Source organism: Bombus pyrosoma, linkage group LG11 (assembly GCF_014825855.1).
Source record: "Bombus pyrosoma isolate SC7728 linkage group LG11, ASM1482585v1, whole genome shotgun sequence".
In the NCBI taxonomy this organism is placed as follows: Eukaryota; Metazoa; Arthropoda; class Insecta; order Hymenoptera; family Apidae; genus Bombus; species Bombus pyrosoma.
This window is the reverse complement of record NC_057780.1, coordinates 6,972,434-6,991,240: the sequence shown is the minus strand read 5'-3', so window position 1 is coordinate 6,991,240 and position 18,807 is coordinate 6,972,434. Positions and strand designations below refer to the sequence as shown.

Genomic DNA, 18,807 nt, shown 5'->3' with positions numbered 1-18,807 from the left:
GCTTAGGATGAAAATTATAATTAAAAGTTGGTTTATAAGGAGCAAGAATACTGTATTTTGCAGCAACATGCAACTTTCAGAAATTTATGGAAATTCTTTTAACATAAAGATTTATGTTAAATACTATAGTCATATGTATACTGGTGAGAAGAGCAAGATTGAAGGAAATTTATGTTAACTAATATTATAAACAAATTTATATTAAGTAATATGTTGTACGTATTACCTTTATTGTTATTGCTGTAATACGTAATTGTAAAAGTGCTTCAAATATTTTTCTATAAACGTAACTTCAGCTGACACAGTCGACTTCTTCTTGATCAATTCTTCCCTGCAGGCTCGTCTCCACTTCTTTTTTAATTACCGCCTATTCACTGCCATTCTGGAGCTCTCAATCATACCATAACCAGAAGGACCGATACACAAGTCATTCAATAATTAACTAGCAGCTAGGAGCAATTTACTACAAACGTGCAGTGGACTAAAATGATTCAAGGAAGAATTCTCGTATCTCTTAATCTTATAAGATTGAATTTTATAAGACTGAATTTTGTCTCATTTATCAATAATATTCCTCCTTAAATAAATAATAATCACCTCGAGGTATCTTTGATCTATAGATCAAAAAGTAATTTCGTAATCGATATCGGTTTCACTCTCATTTCGTATGCCTAGGGACAATTCGGCGGATAGGCCCATCGACAGCCGGATGATCGATTAGAAAACCGATTGACCAATCCTGTTTGGTTCGACGCACACTAAGTCCTCGTTAAGATGAATCAAGTTACCTAAATTCAAGCCACTCGAAAACTTGAAATCCCATCATCAGTGTGATACTGTACATTTATTTGACTTGAAGTATCCTAACAGTCTCCAAATTCTGTATTCAATGTTCTTATTATATTGTAGTTACTTGATCTCAAGCAACTTGAAACATTTTATTAATATAAACTTGTTATCTCGTTTGACTAGAAATGTGCCTCCAAGTTTCAAACAAAGTTGAGGTTCTTCCAATTCCCTGGCTTGAAATAAAATCCTGATATTGGATTGATCTTGTCGTTTTGAAGCAATTGAATCTCTCTTGAACTTTATATTCACTCACACTTTGTATGTACAACATTTCTGTCATGCTCATAAGCATAATTCATATTATAATCAACATTTTTATATACATCTAACATAACTATAACTTCCTTTCTATTTTCTATTAGGTATACTATCGAAGTCAGCTGAAACAACTTGAACACAAGTCATTCGACTAATTTGAACGAGGCTTAAGGCCTAAATTCTTGCAAGTCCCTGGTTGGACCTCTGTCGGCTGACTTTTTCTCCGAAGTTCACCGAGTTTCTGCAATTCCAGAAGGAGCATGGCTGGTGGTCCCAACGAAGCGGTGCAGCCTCAATTAACAGCCGTTCCCTTTTCGATCTTACGTTACCTAATCGATCGCCATTCGATCGCGTTCTAGTTTTCTTCAAAAGAGGAATGCCGACATAGTCGAGTCGAATTCTCTCGCGTTCTGGCCAATTAAGCTGGAAAAATTTTCCATCTGCAGGTGGAAGTAAATGTTGCTGGATCGCCTACTGACATAAATGTAGGGATCTACTGTTATTTTTAGTATAATTCTGAGTAGAATGTTTGTAGGCTGAATTCAAGTCTAAATGAGAAATTCTCTATAGTTGAGATAATAATTCTGTTTACGATATGATACGTGAGAAAGCGTTGGTGTATGTGGCAATTAAAAGCATAATTCACCTTCTGAATGCAAAGTTTCAGAGGGCTGAATCTAGTTCGTGACGCAAATCAGCGTTACTGACGTGAAAGTTTTTTTTAAGGCGTAGAATAGATATAATGATAGATACGTAGCATGTTCTTATAGTATTTTAGTACAGATAATTTTTTTTAACTTCTGAACACGGCTTTCAGTAATGACACAGTCTACGGAGTTTCTTATATGGTGGGTTATTTAGGTCGAACTTATTTTAAATTAGTTTTCGTCTGCAAGTAAAATTTATTATCCAGACATCGTCGTATAGCCATTTAATTGTCCATTTTTACCAATCCAAGTGGTTTTCACGACGTACGAGCCTTGGACCACGTTATCGAATATTTTTTTAAATGTATAGCATCTGGGTCAAGGGTTTCTCGCTTTCGTTTCTTCGCCTTTTTATTTCTTCTTCGATCCAGCTTTTCCTGAATTCCGTTTCTTTCAAAACTCCTGAACAAGTCCTTCCAAATCGTGATTACAAATACGTTCTTTCTTCTAAAAAGTATTCTTCTTTATTTCGTTTCTTCTAAAAGAATATCTTCCTTCTTACAGTTAGTCTCTTATTTTTATTCCTTCAGCAGAAGTAGCTTAATCTTTTCAATGACTGAGTGTTTTTTAAACTTTCAGAAACATTTATTTTGACCGATTCATCATCATAACCAACGCATCAATAATGGAAACTATTTTTGTCCATCACTATAATCTATTTTAAAAGCAAAACCTTTACTACGTATGTCTCTTATTTTTGGATGAAATTCATCCAACTTATTTCTTCTTAAAATCTTGATCCTACATTCTTCTGTCCTTCTATTATTTTCCTTACTACTATTTACTCGTGAAAAATTCCTATTACAAATTCCAAAATTCCAGATCCCATTCAAGTTCATCTTCATCAGTGAATTTCACTTCCAAGAAGTTAGAGGATTAGTCGATGCTTTGGTGAATTGGTGAATCGAAAAAAAAAGAAATGACGAAGCGAAGATCTTGGAACTTGGAAAAGAGGAAAACTACAATCAAAGGTTCTTCTTCTAATTTTCATTTTCATTTATCCGTGAAAAATTCCTATTACAAGCATAATCATACAAAAATTCCAGATCCCATTCAAACTCATCTTCGTCGATGAATGTGAATTCCAAAAACTTAGAGGATTAGTCGACGCTTCTTTTAAAACAGAGATGACGAAGCAGATTAGCTTTCGATGAGATGACGAAGCGGAGAGGTTGAAAGACAGAAAAAGCGAATGCGTGTTTAACCCTGATAATAAAGCGCGTATGAATTTATGAATATCGTAAAATTTCCATAAACGTTACGCGTGCTCGAACGCGAGACCCAATTTCTACGCGATCATTACGCAATCGTACGAGACACGCCGAGTACGCGAATTCATCGTTCGAACGTTTATCGTTGAACACGTGAAATTGGATAATTAAACGTCTCGTTTAAAATCAATTGCACTCGTTTAATGCGTCACTTATGTGGAAGAAGCTTTTCGCGAGAAAACGAAGAGAATCGATGGAAATTGGAAAATAAGAAACAAAAGGATACGAATATATTTCACGATTATGTTCGTTATGATTCAATCTCGTTTCTTTCTCCAGACATCGTAGATATTTCTCCTCTGATCACTGGATTTTTCCAGTTTTTCAAAAGAAAAAGAATTTAGGCACTGTTCTCTCTTATAAGGATATGTATTAAGTGTTTTAAACTTCCTGCAAATAATTGATCTCTTTTCTAATTAAATATTTATTCTCTACATAATTGTAAGTAATTTTAGAATTATCCAAAGGATCTTTAAAAAGGAGAGTTTCCCACTGTTATTCAACATCTACAATGCTTTTGAGAGACACCCTCTGTAAATATAATTCTAAAATTCGAATCAAGAGCACTTTGAAACAAAATTGAAGAAATCTATTGATCTTCAGATAGGAGAGTTTCGACAGCAGTGATCAAAGGTCCTTTCAGGATCGAATTATTCCTTAGATTGTGAAAACATTTCTTTTTTATTAGTTTTGAATAATAAAAAAATATTTTTTCAGATGTTTCTGCAGAGGAGATATAGTACACTAAATTTAATACCATCTGACGTATTTATGACTTGCTTCATTAATGACTTATTAAAATACAATATTGAATATACAAGGTGGTACGTAACTGATGGTACAATTGTGAGCAGAGCGATTCTACGAAGAATAATAACATGAAGATATAAAATAGAATTCTTTCATATGACGTTTCATTATCGAGAAAGTCGAGTTTGAAAATTTGACAAATATACTTCAACTTGGCTATATTCCGAACTGCGGCAGTAAATAATCGACAGGAGTTGAACGGAATGTGAAAATAAATTAAAATCGTAGAATACAATTTTCCTCGTACGGTGCTTTCTTTTGGAGGAAGAAAAATTTGAAAATGTAGCATACCAAACCAGTTCTTAACAGAATACGTTCAAATTTTATTTTTTGGGAAATAAGGACTCAAACGGAAAGATCTCATTTCACAATTTTGACTTATTTTCGCACGTGTAATGATCTCCTGCTGATTGTTTATTCATATCCAGTCTGTATCTGGCCAAGTTCAAGTATTACTTCATAAATTTTGCAAACTCGATTTTCTCAGAAACGAAACGTCATATGCAAACATTTTATCCTATACTTTCGACTTCATCCTTCACGTACAATCGGCCCAGTTGTGCCCAAATCCTATCGCCAGTTTACGAGCCATCCTGTGTATAACGTTGATCGTGAAAGAATTAAAATTATCCATAGAAATGATAAAAACGCAAAGCAAACGGTAAAGAACATTGACTTCCGGCGAACCGTGTAGGCCCACCGACCTCTAGATCGCACCAGCGTTTCGTCCACTCCTGATAATTACGCTAATGACGCTCGCGAACGTCAGTTAATTAGTCGATGACGCATTTCGATCGTCGTCGAGTCGGCTGTACTCTCCTCGAGTCGCCGCCGTGCTGAATTTGCGCCTCGAAACAAGAAAAAGTTGCTTGACTCGTCCGGTAACCGCCTTACATCAACGAATTAAAAATCTACCCGTCTCTATCGTTCGCGAATATTGTTCCTGGTCTCAGGAAACAGATTGTAATACCTTGGCTCGACATCGAGATCGAGACGCTTTTACACTGTTGATTGTTTTTCGCGATTTACTATGATTCAACGTGCAGTGGTCAAGTATACGTAGGAGAAGAATTGTTATTTGTTGTTCGTCACTGGATCAGTAGATCGAAGTCTTAATCAACGAAGAGAAGAGTTAGTAGATGATGATGCTTGTGGAAGCGGAGAAATCTGGAAGAAGCGATTAAAGGAAAAAATTCTACATGTTCTTTACTTGGATACTTGTGTACATATACTTATATATTCGTATACGTGTACTCAATAATAGATTATTAAAATCTATAGATAGAGTATAATTATGCTGTTCGGAAGAAGTTGCAGACTCATCTGTTGTTCGTCGATCGTTGGATTGAAATTTGAATCAACAAATAACGAAGCATTTGGAAGTGGAGGAACAGAGGAGGAAATTTAAGATTCTCGCCTACGATCGTGTGATGGATTACGTCATCCTGATTTACACTGTTAAGAAAGTGAAAACGCTGCAAAATTACCTGTTGTTCATTCATCGTTCGACAAGTGCGTACGTTGAAATTTCCATCGACGAAGGGAAGAGTTAGTAGACTTTGATGATCTTGAAAGTGGAGGGATCTGAAAGGAGTTAAGCGAAGAGATTTATTCTAAGAGAGATATTTTCACACGCATGATGAATTATCAAAGGTATCTTGGTAATACGGTTTTAAGAACTTGAAGAAACTATAGAAGCTATCTAAGGATTTGGTGAACTGAAATACTTGAAGATTATTAAAAATCTTCTACATTTTTGTATAGATCCTGAAACACTTACATTTTATTTTAAGAAGCTTTATCAAGCAATGAATTAGATAGATACTTTGTAAGTTTGTGACATACCTTGTGAAGATCTACGAATGAGTCGAAAGTGTTTGAACAAATAGAGAAGAAGAATTGGAGAACGATTGTGGCATCATGTATCCGTGAGAAAATAAGACCAATTATCGGACTAACAAACGGAGGTTTCATAGATTTGCGACCGGATGCGCCTTGAGGTTCGCGTGCATAATTTTCACTAGGTAATACGGTCCAGAGAAACGCCACTATAATTCTTCTTATGTAAGAGCTGATAGAGACCAAGCACGTGCTCTCAATCCACTATCCTGTCTCGACGTTTCAAGTAATAAACCAAGAAAGATGATCTCCTAATGAATGATCTTCTTCCACATTAACTCACATGAACCTTCAAGAAATGGATAATAAATAAATCTCTAGTATTATTCAAATTGATTATAAGTCAACTTTCATTGAATTTTTCAGGATTTCGCGTCTAATTTGAAAGAACAGCTTGCAAGTATTTATTTGGAGTTTCAAGAACTTGATGAATGCTGAAGAATTAATAAGAGAAAAGATCTTTGGATTTCGAAGAATTCTATATTCATTTTGGAAAAGGAGCTTGTTACAAATATTTTACAGAATTTCAAAGATTACCAAGAAATCTTTGGTGTTTAAAAAACTACTGATTCAATTTGGAAGCAACTTACTGCAAGTATTTGAATTTTTTAAAATGCCAAGAATTCTAAAAGATTAACAAGGTAGGGAAATATCTTTAGTCTTCAAACGACTTCTACGACTAGTCTTCCACGATACCTACGATATTTTGAAAGAGGAAACCTCCAGATATAGCTGTGGATTTCAAAGAATTTCCTATACAATCAATGCAAAAGAAAAATATACGGATGTATCTTATGTAAATACTGTCATGAATGAATAGATAAATGAGAGGAAAGAGGATGCTCATCCATATTAAATTATCCGCGATTCTACAATAATTTCTTCCTCTGAGGGAACAGAAGCATGTGAGTAACGCGAGGAATCTGAAGCGGCACGGCGTTCCGCTTGCGTGAATGTATCACGACTGGAAAGCGTCACGTTTGCTTACAGTGATATTACATAATCGGTTGATTGTGGAACGTAAACGGCGACGATTACTCGTGAGATGCGTTGAAATTCGACAAACGTAGCCGTACAGTTATTTATCCAAAGTGACTGGACTGTGAATCCTCTGTAAACAACTGTTTTCTTCGTTTAATAATTCTGCCTCTTCAGACACTGTCCTGTCACCTGATTGAATTAATTATGTGATTTATTTGCGTCATTAATTAATTACGTAGACTGCGTCATATGGTCGGTCGATGAAAAGTATTCTTAGAACTCGAAGGAGTCTCAGTTATATATGAAAGAGCAAGACGACAAGTATTGAAGCATAGATTTGCTAGATGCGAAGGATAAGAAGTTGGTGCAAAGGATATCGAAGGAACATAGTTTTGTAGAAAATTTATAGATACGTTAAAGCATAACAGAAAACAATAGAAAATTGCAACTATTATTTTCATTCTCTTTATGATTATAAATATAATTATAATTAGAAGAAGTATAAGACTTTATTCGATTGATTCAAGTGAAGGACGAATTGTTTCTGAAAGACCGAGTTGATTATTGAAGAAATATACGGAAAATAAATCTGTGTGTTTATAAATAACAATCGCTATGAACAAATCTTCTTGAAGTTTATTATTACTGTAAACAATAAAGATTATTTCCTTGGAACCGTTCCAGGAATTCACCAGAAAGAGCAAAATACACTATATGATACTTCTATAAAATTGGAAACAAGTAGTCATTATTTTAAAAATTACCAGCTTGTTGCACTTCCTCCTGAGAATCAACAAAATAGAGGTAGAAGTCTATTAACAAAATCCTATTAAAAATCGATCAAAGAAATAGAGATTACTGAGAAGAACTAATTGAGACGAAAAAGAGCTGGAAATCTCGTTTAAAATTCATCTAGCATTAAATTAAAGAATAATTAGTGCATCGAACAGACGAAGAATTTCGTGTAACGGACACAAGCAGTGGTATAAAAAAGTGGCACACGCATCGGCTCGCTTTCCAGCTCGCCTTCGTCTCGAGGAAGAGGCCACAACGTGGGTGGACGACGGGACTACCAGTCGATCCAGGTGTTTCGATTCGACCGCAGCTCGTGATTAAGATAATTACCGTTATCGAAGCGCTTGGCAATTAACCGAGGGCCGCGTGGCACGATTCGATCGCCCTGAGGAACGATGATCACGGGCGCGTTCGTCATCGTCGTGACGCGCGGAATAGAAACTGGCTAAAAAAGAGAGAAAGTGTCTCGATGATTACCAGTTATATCGGGGATAATCACTGATCGTCGAAACGTTTTTTATTTCAGTGAAATCTTCAGACCCGAAGAAAATCACCAAGACACTGGCAAATATATCATCTTTTTTCGAAGTTCCTTTAAATTAGACGAGAATTCGCAGAGAATTTTGAATTAAAGGATTCGAAGAAGATTCTTAATTAAGGGGGGATTTGAAGGAAGTTGTAGAGGACAATCTTTCAGAATTTTTGAATTTTCCTGCAGAAATTTTTTAAAAGAAGAGTATTACACTTTTTAAGGTTGGAGAAAAAATTTCCAGCTAAGAAGACCCTTGAGAAAGAACCTTATAGAAAGAGTTGCTATATCTTTGAGGAATTCAAAGAAAAATTCTAAGCAGAATTAGAAGATTCGCCCGAAAGATTTTAGATCTCTCAAAAAGAGTTATCCTTGAAAGTCGTTTAAAAGAAGCTCCGAGTTAATGAAATATTTAAAAGAAACGACGTTCCAAAGGGAAAAAGAAGAAAGGTATGACGAGGTAAAAGGTTCCTTGAATGAAGGCGTGAAGGCCTCCTCCGAGAATTTCCATTGACGCGCGACTCATTAGCATCCAATTCGGGATTCGAAGAACTGGGACACGTCGCTGTTTACGTCCAACCATTGCTCCGCTGCGGAATTGTCCCTCTGACAATACGACAGAACTATGAATCTCTTCAAAGTCAGTATCCATCGTACACCTCTATCACGTTACATCTTCGAGACAATTTATTTCGGTGAGACATCAACTATTTCTACATAGAAAGACTTAGAAAGCTTTCGATAGAATTAGAAGACATCGCAGGAAGATTTCTTACATTAAATAAATTCTTCGTCGTCGTTGATAATTGATCTAATTAAAGATGCAAAAGACTTACGACAGAATAACGATACCAAAGATAGTGATCTGCTCAAAATCGACACTGGAAGATTGCATGGAACCTGAAGAATGCGACAGGAAGTCCTTAATTCAGAGGAAGATGATGAGGTCGAGGAGTAGAAGACATTCGAGGCGATTCTCTTCAAGCATCGCCGAGCGTCGCTCACCTTCCTCTTCTAGAAGTCCATCACCTTCGTACTTACTTTCTCAGTCTCAAGAACAGACTCATAATGAAGAGAAATCCGAGGATAATTATGATAACCAGGATTTTGAGAAGGATAAGCTGAGTCAGCTGGAAGTTAAGACTGATTGTTACAAGGAAGTTGATAAAAATGATGAGAAGAAAGAAAACTGTATAGTTGAGAGACTGGAAAATGGTAGCCTTGTTGAATGTGAAGATAACGAGAGAAGTGATCTGAAGTTGGAAGGAAATAAAAGAGATAAATCCTTGAGAAGCAATGGGGTTGAGGATCATAAAAGGAGTTCCAAGTGCAACAAGTGTATTAAATGTCAGAGTAATAGGGAAGAGACTTGTTTAGAGAATTGTTCAGGATACCAGCAGTATTTGAGGCTGCTAGAGGTGCCTCAGATTAACTTGGAATGGGGAGAAGGCAGTGGTGACGATTTGAGCTCTGAATGGGATTCTGATCACACGGATAGGTCGAATGAGAAAAAGACGTCGAAGGTAACGACGGGAAACGGTATTCTTCCAGATATGCTAAATGTTTCTTTCTATTACTGAACAATAAAGTTTTTTCACAATCAATGTTTGGGTTAAAGTTAAAACTTAATTTTAATATTAGTGATGATGGAAGAGATAAGAGAACTTTTTGATGAGATTTTCGTTTAATTTTGTTTCAGTCGTCAGGATGGAGAAAACTTAGGAATATAGTTCACTGGACACCTTTCTTCCAAACCTACAAGAAACAACGGTATCCATGGGTAAGTAAGCTATTTCTATTTTTTAAGTTCTTCGAAACAAATTAAAATACTTTAAAATTGGTATCAAACATTGGTTGGAATTTATCTTATAACCTTCTGCCAGAAAAAAACTCATAAATTAATATTTTAAATAACAATTTTGACGTGAAATTCTACTAGTAAATAGTACAATTAGTGCTAAAAAGTTTATAATAAAAAATTCTGCTATTAATTTTAGGTGCAACTAGCGGGTCATCAAGGAAACTTCAGAGCGGGGCCCACTCCAGGGACGATTCTAAAGAAACTCTGCCCTCAGGAAGAATCTTGCTTTCGTCTGTTAATGAACGACGTATTGAGGCCGTACGTTCCAGAGTTCAAAGGTGTTTTAGATGTAAACGACATAGAAGAAGGGAATGTCGAGGAGCATGACTCAGGGGAAACACATCAAAAGGATGGTAATGGTGACAATGTGACTAAGAGGATCGTAGTGTCCTCTTACTTGCAGCTGCAAGATCTTCTCGGAGACTTTGAACACCCTTGTGTGATGGACTGCAAAGTTGGAGTCAGGACGTATTTGGAATCGGAACTTGCGAAAGCCAAAGAAAGACCTAAGGTATGATGTTAATTTAATATGAATTAATATCGAATAATATTGTAAATAAAGTTTCAAAGTTCGATCGATAAGATAAAACTTTCCCTGAATTACCTAATTTTTTATACTTTACATACTTTTTCTTAACTTTGCTATTATTCTTGGGTTTATAACCCGAAATAGATGTACTTTAATAGATATTACTAAAATACAGATATAGTTTTTAAATATTTGGTTTAAATATTCAATATAATTGTTCTATCTTTCGTTTATTTCACAACTTTTATAAATAAAGCGCTCGAAAAACAAGGAAGATATTTGAATGATCAATGAAAATGTGAAGAAGTGAGGAGAATAGCAGGATCAGGGTTCTTCAATTCTTGAAACTCAGTTTCAATTTTTCAAATCTTTAATTTCTCAATGTAGTTACGAAAAGACATGTACGAGAAAATGATACAAGTGGACCCATCTGCACCAAGTGCTGAGGAACGTCGAGTGCAAGGAGTCACAAAACCAAGATACATGGTCTGGCGTGAAACGATTTCCAGTACAGCTACGTTAGGCTTCCGCGTAGAAGGTATTAAACTTGCTCATGGAGGTTCGTCGAAGGACTTCAAAACGACGAGGACTCGGGAACAGGTTTGTCGATAGCGTACCAATGAATTAAGTTGATAGATCATAATAGTAATCTGATTTTAAAATCGGCTTTTTAATTAATTAGGTTACGGAGGCGCTGAGACGTTTCGTGGAAGGCTATCAGCACGCTGTACCCAAGTATATCCAACGTCTAAAGGCGATTAGAACTACGCTAAAAGCATCGCCGTTCTTTGCCTCGCATGAAGTTGTCGGGTCTAGCTTGTTGTTCGTTCACGATGCCAAAAATGCTGGCATTTGGATGATTGATTTTGCTAAAACGTTACCTCTACCACAACATTTGCCAAGGATTTGTCACGATGCCGAGTGGAAAGTGGGAAATCATGAAGATGGATACTTGATAGGTGTGAACAATCTAATAGATATATTCCAAGATATATGGAATTCCGAGGGAACATAATTATACGGACCATTTCTTTTGGAAATAAGTTGACGCCTACAACGAAGAGGATATTGAGTTAAATGAACATCATGCACTCTTAACTTTGTAAACATAAATGCACCTTTTGTTCAGGTGCTTCTTCTTCTGTATCTTTTTCTATGAATCTATACTTCGTATTTCGTGAAATTTTGTACATAGATCAATGACTTTTGTTATGATGTCTTTCGTATGATATCCTCTTACTAGAAAACGGACCAAAGACGCGGTGGCTATTGCTGCCTAGGTATTTCATAATTAAACTTTCCTACAACGTAGAGACGATACACAAAGAGAACTTGTAAAATATAATTTAAATGATACCGTTATGTAATAAGTTTTATTTATGCATTACATGCAACGTTGCAAGAATCTTCTTGATACAAGAGAACGAAGAAACGGTGGTTTTGTATTTAAAATCGTACCATGCATTTGTAAATAATTCGACACTTAATATAAAAAAATCTTCACGACCACGCATGTTTTCATTTTAAATGTCCTGATGTAGCATTGTGCCTTGATCCCGATCAACCTGTCGAAGAAACTGCACGATTTTCTTTTTTTCATTTTACCGGACCTAAAATATAATACATAGCATAACGTAATTCTATGTATAAGCTTTACTGAGCTATTGCGCTTTTCGTTTCTTCTTCTTTTTTTACGTTTTGTTTTTATACATATAAATCGTGTGTTCATCAGAAAATTCAGAATTACAAGAGATTAAAATAAGTTGGAACAAGGATAAATGAAAAAAAACAGCGACATCAATTTTGTCAAGGTGTACTGTAAGTGTTATTTCTCGGTGGTTGCGTTTGAATAGTCTGCTGTTGATTTCCCGTCGATTGAGACGAAGTTATGGTGGTTGGAGCAATAACTCGCGCGTAGACTGCTGCACCCGTAGTTTTCAATCCGGCAGGAGTCGGTATCACTTTTAAACCGTGCAACGTTTTGATGTTGAGTAACTGACTCGGTAAAATGATAGGTTGTTGCTGTGTCTGTTGCGATGATTGTTGCTTTCCAAGTACTACGCTTCCACCGCTGCTCACTCCAACTCCCACGTTTTTGTTACCACTTGCTAAAACTATTGGCTTGCCAGCCAACTGAGCTGTCACCATTCGAACGGTTTGTGCTTGCTGTGTCTGTTGTTGTTGCTGCGTACTGGCTATGATCTTTGATTGACCTGAAGAAGTCTGCGCTTGCGATACTACCTAAACACCACATTGAAAATGTTCCATAAAAATTTAATTTAGAATTAAAATTAGAAATTATAAAATTTTAGATTGAGAGTATACCTGATACTGAGTTTGTATGACCTGCTTCCCTTGTCTATTGAGTTGATTAGCATGGCCAGTTGTGGTCGCCAACTTCAATCCTTTCTGAGCAAGGAGATTTTCTACCGAGATAAGCTGGCCACTACCAGAACTGGTTAGAACCTTCGCCAATATCTTCTGCTGTTGTTGCTGATGCGGTGACTGTTGAATCTGTACTGCGATTGGTTTCCCTCCTATCTGCGCAATTATGCGTTGCATACCAGATGTTTGTATCGATTGTTGTTGATTGGTAACAACTCTCTGTTGGATTTGCTGTTGCTGTTGTTGTTGCTGCTAAAGTGACATGAATATATTACATCGTTAAAGCTATTAATAGTCATTAAAATAAAAAATGATGACCTACTCGAACAATTCGTACCTTTAATTGTTGCTGTTGTATTTGTTGCGATTGATTACTGGATGGCGATGATTGTTTAATAAATATCGTCTGACCCTGAAGTCCATGACTCGTAAGAAGTGACTTAATCTGTCCAGAACTGACCAATTTTATTTGAGAAGCTAACAATGTCTTTCCAGGTAGTACGTGTTGTTGTTGAGATTGTTGCTGTTTTATATTAGCAGTTTGCAAGATACTTTTTCCCGCTTGATTAGTCACTATTGTTTGTTGTTGTTGTTGTTGTGTTTGTTGCGATTGTTGCTGTTGTTGTTGTTGACTTGGTACTTTAGTAGGAGGCAATATAGTGGTTAAATTGGTGGTTACATTTGTTACATTAGAAGTACTGCTGGCTACTACAGACTGAGCAGAATGTAGCACAGAATGTCCAGATAATCTGATAGTTTGTAGACCAGCGGATGTTGATACTTGAATTTGATGATGCGGAAAATGCTGCTGATTCGATTGTAGTAAACTTTGAGCACTTGTTTTTACAACAGCAACCGGTTTTCCACCGATGTTCGCTGCCTTCTTCGCCGGAACGTTAGTAGTGATTTGTGGTTTCACGTCACTAGTTGTTACATCCTTTTCTACGGTAATGGTGCTAATAGAGGTAGAAGACGTAGGGAGAGACGTAACCGGAACGGTGGTACCTGACATAGAAATTACTGAAGTCGCTGGCGTACTGATTGTTGTCACTACGTTTGTGACCACAGCCGATTGTTCTGTTGTAGCGGAATGATCATTGATATTTTTCTCCTCGGTTTTCTTCTGGTCTTTTCTGTAAAAAGAAAAGCGTACAATCGATATGCTGTTCAAAACATTTTTCGATAAAATTTGATATTTACCTCGAAATAACAGGTTGAGTAGTGGATGTGGCCTTTCTTTCTTTTTTAGGCGTAGTTTCTTTACTGTTATTAGGAGATTGTTCTTTGTTAACATTAGCAGGTTTTATGACTGGAGGAAGTGCCTTTCGAGACATACTGCCACCATTCTTCTTATTCTTTGCAACACCTTGTAGTTGTTGATGATACATTTCTATAAGAGAAGAAAATGTATGACGTCATCTATAAAATATATAACATAAGAATAATACATTTCAATAAGGTACAAACCAAATTCTGATTCTGAACGTGCTCGATGAAGGTATAGCCATTCCTTGCGTCGTGGGTAATATCGTACACAGGGATCTGTTTCATAGTGCAATCTGTCCAAAGCTCCAGATACCACAGAATGTAAGTATCCTTCCTTATCATCACTTTCTGTCTGTTCCCTAATATACTGAGAATCTTTCAGTAGCTGACAGATGTCAGCCCGAGTTCCTTCACCATTGGGAAGCCTTGCAGTAGCATCTCTGACTAAGGCTAAGATAGTCACAAAGTTTGGCCGATCTGCTACCAACAACGAATGTCCACGAGCCTTGGTCAAACCAGAAGCTGTTATACGAATTAAATATAATATAAATAATAATTTCTTTAATTATATACATATATCTTTTTTATAAAAGATTGTATAATCAAACATACCAACATTGTGTTGATAAATGCCTTTCACCGGACCTACGACGGAGGCATAACCGTGCATTCTATATGTAAATGCTTTATGAGGAGCAGCATAACGCATACGCTCTTGCCTCCTAAATTCTTCTCGTTCTTCCACCGTGGACGGTCGAACCTTCCATTCCGTGGGCCACAGAGCACGAGGTGGCTCCCATTCTGCGACAGTATTGATAGATCCACCATCGACACTGACCGATTCTATCGCTGGACTACTATCTCTGCCGCTCGAATTTACATTTCCACTTCCAGAATTACTGTTAACGTTGCTGCTACTAGCTTGAGGCACTTGATTTTGTTGCTTCACAGCTACTGGAGAGCAAGTGGAGATTGCAGACGGTAGACCTAATGAATCTTTGTGCATTAAGAACTTCGCACATAAGTCCGACAGACGAGAGTCTGAGTCTCGTCCAGCTCCGATCCATGCGTAGACTCCATTTCCTTTGTTTTCTAAATAGGGAACAAGTTCTGATTCTCTTTCTTGTCGGTCACCGATCTCTTGAGAGTAAGTGAGTTCCCCAGCAAGAAATCCTAAAGCTAATGGAACCAACGCTGGCCAAGAAGATGCCAGAGAATACCAATCATTTAATGGTGAAATGGGGTTTCCTTGCCACTGAGTAATAGCATCCCTCATTTCTCCTGTGCTCATCCTGTATTCACCTTTTGAGGTAAATGCATCTCTTAACAGCGAGAAGAAACAAGCATGTGTCTCCTGCATTAATTCTGCCCCATTGTTAATGTCGATAGCGTCTTCATTAGATGGAACAGCGATTTCTTTATCTGGTATCGATATAACTCCTTCATCTTCGCACTTCACATCATCCAATATATCAATTCCATCGTCGAGTTGTATTGGAAGCTGCATCATGTCGATGCTGTCCAAATCAAGCTCTTTCTTATCGTTTTCCTCTTCTTCTTCTGTTTCCAACGGTGCGTCTTCGTTCACTCCCGTACTTAGTTCCGTTTTTATGTCGTCGTACTCCATGTCTTCCACTTCTTTCTTTATTTCTGGTGTAACTATCATGGAAGATTTGCTAACCTTCGATGTAATGGGACTTAACTTCTTTTTGGACATCTGATGCATCTCGTATGCATCTATGGGCTCTGACTTAATTGGCGTTAACATTCTATGATCTATATCCAATGTATTGGAATGTCTGTTTTCATCCGTCGTATGAGAATAATCACTGTTGTCACTCTCGTGTTTTATCGAATTAGAATTCGTTAATCTTGGCGCTGGTGGACAAAGTGGTGATTGCTCCAATTTCATACGTTTCTTCGCTGGTGTAATACGTATGGAAGGGCCAATTGATAATTTGTGCTTCTGTCCAATTTGTGCTCTTTGAGTTAAGTCAGCAAGAGCGATACCTTGTGTATTTAATTCCGGATGAACCTAAAAAAATATGATGAACATTAGTACTCTAATATGATTGAATTTCTTATTCACACAATTTAATTTCTTAAAAAATTATTTCACGTACATCACGCCGAGCTCTTCTCTTTTTATGTTCAAGCAACATTTCGCGATACGTCTCCTCGGTCTGTTCGCGAATAAATAGAGACCTATTCGTGGCATATTCCGCTCGTTGCAACGTGGAGAAAACAGGTCGAATAGTCTCATCCTCGTGATTTATTTGCAAACCCCGAATGGACAATCCTTGAACTCCCACCAAAGAGCGTCTCTTCTTCTTCTGCTTAGCGCCGGACATTTGATAGTGCGGATAGTTCTCTTCATTCTCGGACGTTGTGTCGGCCGCTAACTTTGCGCTCGCTCCGAGCTCTGTCCTCAGTGCGTTCAGTTCCTCCAAATAGCGCAGTTGCGTTTTCTCTTCAACTGTCGGTTCATTGCTTGTTAGTATTGTCCCTCGGAAGTTACTACATACTTCTCTGCCAAACGGCTGGAGTGTGGGGGAAGTATAAACAGCCAGAAAATTTTTTACAATCAATCACAGCAGAAGCTTAACTTACCCATAGCAGGTTTTGGTTTCCTCCATTGGACCTTTGACACCGTGCGTTGTGCTGGTTGACAAAAACCTTGCTTATACGCGTTAGACAGCAAACTTTCTCTAGATTTCAGTAATTGACTGGCTAGTTCATAAGATCTTTTCCGTTCCTCAAATAGTAATCTTCTCTGCTGTGCCTTACGGACTAAGCTACACATTCTTCTAATATCTGGGCGGTAATGACCAGCAGATAGATGACTGTGAAATGCATCCAAAGGAGCTACACCAAATCTGATGTAGATAAATATAAAAACAATATTATAAAAAAGATAGATTTCTTTCAAAAATTTATTGGAAATAATTAGTTGCATCTAACCTGTGATTTTCACGTTCAAATAACATACGCAATGTTTTCTCTATTTCAGCTTCTACATCACAGTCTTTTGGGAAAGCTGGTAAAAGGTTGCAAAGAGTTTCTCTTTGATTTTCGGTAAGGCATTCGTTCCAAATATAAGGATAATCCAGAAACTCCTTGAAAATAGCTACATGTTCGCAAAGATCTTGTGGTAATTTTAACTTAATGTTTACAGCAATACATGTTTCCCATTTCTAGAAACGAAATTTTTGTTAACAAAAATGTATTTCCATAAAATACGAAATTTCAGACAGCACCAAAGTATCTGGACTCTCCGCTTTGACAGAGTATTCTGTGTTCTCATTTTCATCTTCATCTTCTTCGCCAGAACTATGACTTTCACTGCCACTTGTGCCATGTTCTTCTCCACTATCATCCCCGCTATCAGTTGAAGTGCTACTTCCACTTATACTGCTACTACTACTATTACTTCTAGATCCATGAGAAGATGCATCATCTTCATCTTCTTCAGCTCCACTATCACCACCAGCTGAACATTCATCCACCTATAATCGCAATATATGTATAACAATATATAGCAGAATAAACATCAGGTTGTGCCATGAAGAAACCACATAATTTTACTAGTATATTTGGTAGCTTAATCTGGACTAAACAGATCGTATTATTCTATAAATATAAATTTATTTGATATTTTAATGATTCTTGCCATTTCATTCTAGAAATTTCATTTCTGATGTTGTCACTTGTAATACATGTTATTTGTATTAAACCTACACATGTGTCTAAAATCAGACCAAGCATCATAAACACTCTACTATTTATCTTTAGTTTGCATTTTATATGATATTTGGTAGAATAAACGATTATTTGGAAAACGAATGAACCAATATAGCATATAAAATTTTTTTGATTGACTATTATCTACCAAACATATTAGTAAAGTTATTTATTTGAGTTCTCCCAAGACATCCTGTGTCCTTTATGAAATTAAATGATTTTCAAGGACAATTATGAAAAATCTAATTTATCGCGCTACATTCTATGTCACAATGAATACACAAAAATTAAAAAATACAATATGAACGTGATTATTATTTAATCAAAGATAAGAAAATAATCACCATATAATAGCAAATAACACGTCAGGAGAACATGCGTGTATTCGACGATTAATTATTTAATTTACTAATTATCTAATTAGAAGAACTGAAATAACGAATATACCAGGAACAACAATGAATGTTTTCTTTTTCAGGAGTAACATGACACAGGGTATGTACATTGCGTTTTCAGAGGATACAGTGTTATCGATCATACGGACATAAATTTCGAAATAATTAATCGTAACCAACCTCCATTCTTTTCAGTTTCTGCGCTTGCTCTCCTCTTGTCTTCCAAGTTCTGCAGTTCCTACGAAAATAGCAAATTCTCGCGGCTAACGATAATTCACGAAACAGAAATAACGAACCGAGGATAAATCTGTCGACGTTGTTACGATACGAGAAATCCTTCGAACGAGTGAATATTAAGTAATTTCGCTATTCACCGTTTGACCTGTCACAGCTACTGCACTCCTACTCTTCCAACAAATTTTAGTCATGGCGTGGAATACAGCGAACAGAACCACGGTGTTTGTATATTGAAAGATCTCGAGCGCGCACCTTCTTCACCGGTTTAGAACTGTGCCCATTCGATGGTAGAGA

General features: G+C 36.7%; 3 protein-coding genes and 1 long non-coding RNA gene across 6 annotated transcripts in view; 2 read left to right on the top strand and 2 right to left on the bottom strand.

Annotated features, from left to right (window-relative positions):
* Positions 1 to 1,498, top strand: part of LOC122572499 — a 5,304-nt gene extending 3,806 nt beyond the window's left edge. The window contains exon 2 of one of the 2 annotated variants that reach the window (XM_043737497.1): positions 1,212 to 1,498. In XM_043737497.1, the coding sequence (XP_043593432.1) occupies positions 1,212 to 1,262 (51 nt within the window). In that variant the 3' untranslated portion in view covers positions 1,263 to 1,498. The other variant, XM_043737498.1, reaches the window with a different exon arrangement.
* The window catches only part of LOC122572500, a 38,932-nt gene extending 30,020 nt beyond the window's left edge, over positions 1 to 8,912 (bottom strand). The window contains exon 1 of the long non-coding RNA XR_006318467.1: positions 5,383 to 8,912. This is a non-coding gene — a long non-coding RNA (uncharacterized LOC122572500). The remainder of the gene's footprint in view (positions 1 to 5,382) is intronic.
* LOC122572484 overlaps positions 1 to 11,995 on the top strand; it is a 27,694-nt gene extending 15,699 nt beyond the window's left edge. The window contains exons 6-9 of the mRNA XM_043737462.1: positions 9,799 to 9,879; positions 10,097 to 10,471; positions 10,877 to 11,089; positions 11,172 to 11,995. Of these exons, the coding sequence (XP_043593397.1) occupies positions 9,799 to 9,879; positions 10,097 to 10,471; positions 10,877 to 11,089; positions 11,172 to 11,504 (1,002 nt within the window). The 3' untranslated portion in view covers positions 11,505 to 11,995. The remainder of the gene's footprint in view (positions 1 to 9,798; positions 9,880 to 10,096; positions 10,472 to 10,876; positions 11,090 to 11,171) is intronic.
* Positions 11,835 to 18,807, bottom strand: LOC122572481 (nuclear factor related to kappa-B-binding protein-like). Of its 2 annotated transcripts, none has more exons than XM_043737457.1 (11): positions 18,457 to 18,807; positions 17,398 to 17,646; positions 17,102 to 17,334; positions 16,751 to 17,016; positions 16,264 to 16,616; positions 14,753 to 16,175; positions 14,342 to 14,662; positions 14,075 to 14,264; positions 13,212 to 14,007; positions 12,815 to 13,123; positions 11,835 to 12,730 (listed from the first exon to the last, which is right to left on the bottom strand). In XM_043737457.1, exons 1-11 carry the CDS (start codon positions 18,460 to 18,462, stop codon positions 12,296 to 12,298), a joined length of 4,581 nt encoding a protein of 1,526 aa, XP_043593392.1. In that variant the 5' UTR covers positions 18,463 to 18,807; the 3' UTR covers positions 11,835 to 12,295. The 2 variants fall into 2 exon arrangements, with proteins under 2 accessions (XP_043593392.1, XP_043593391.1); XM_043737456.1 differs by having other exon boundaries at positions 12,815 to 13,126; positions 18,457 to 18,806.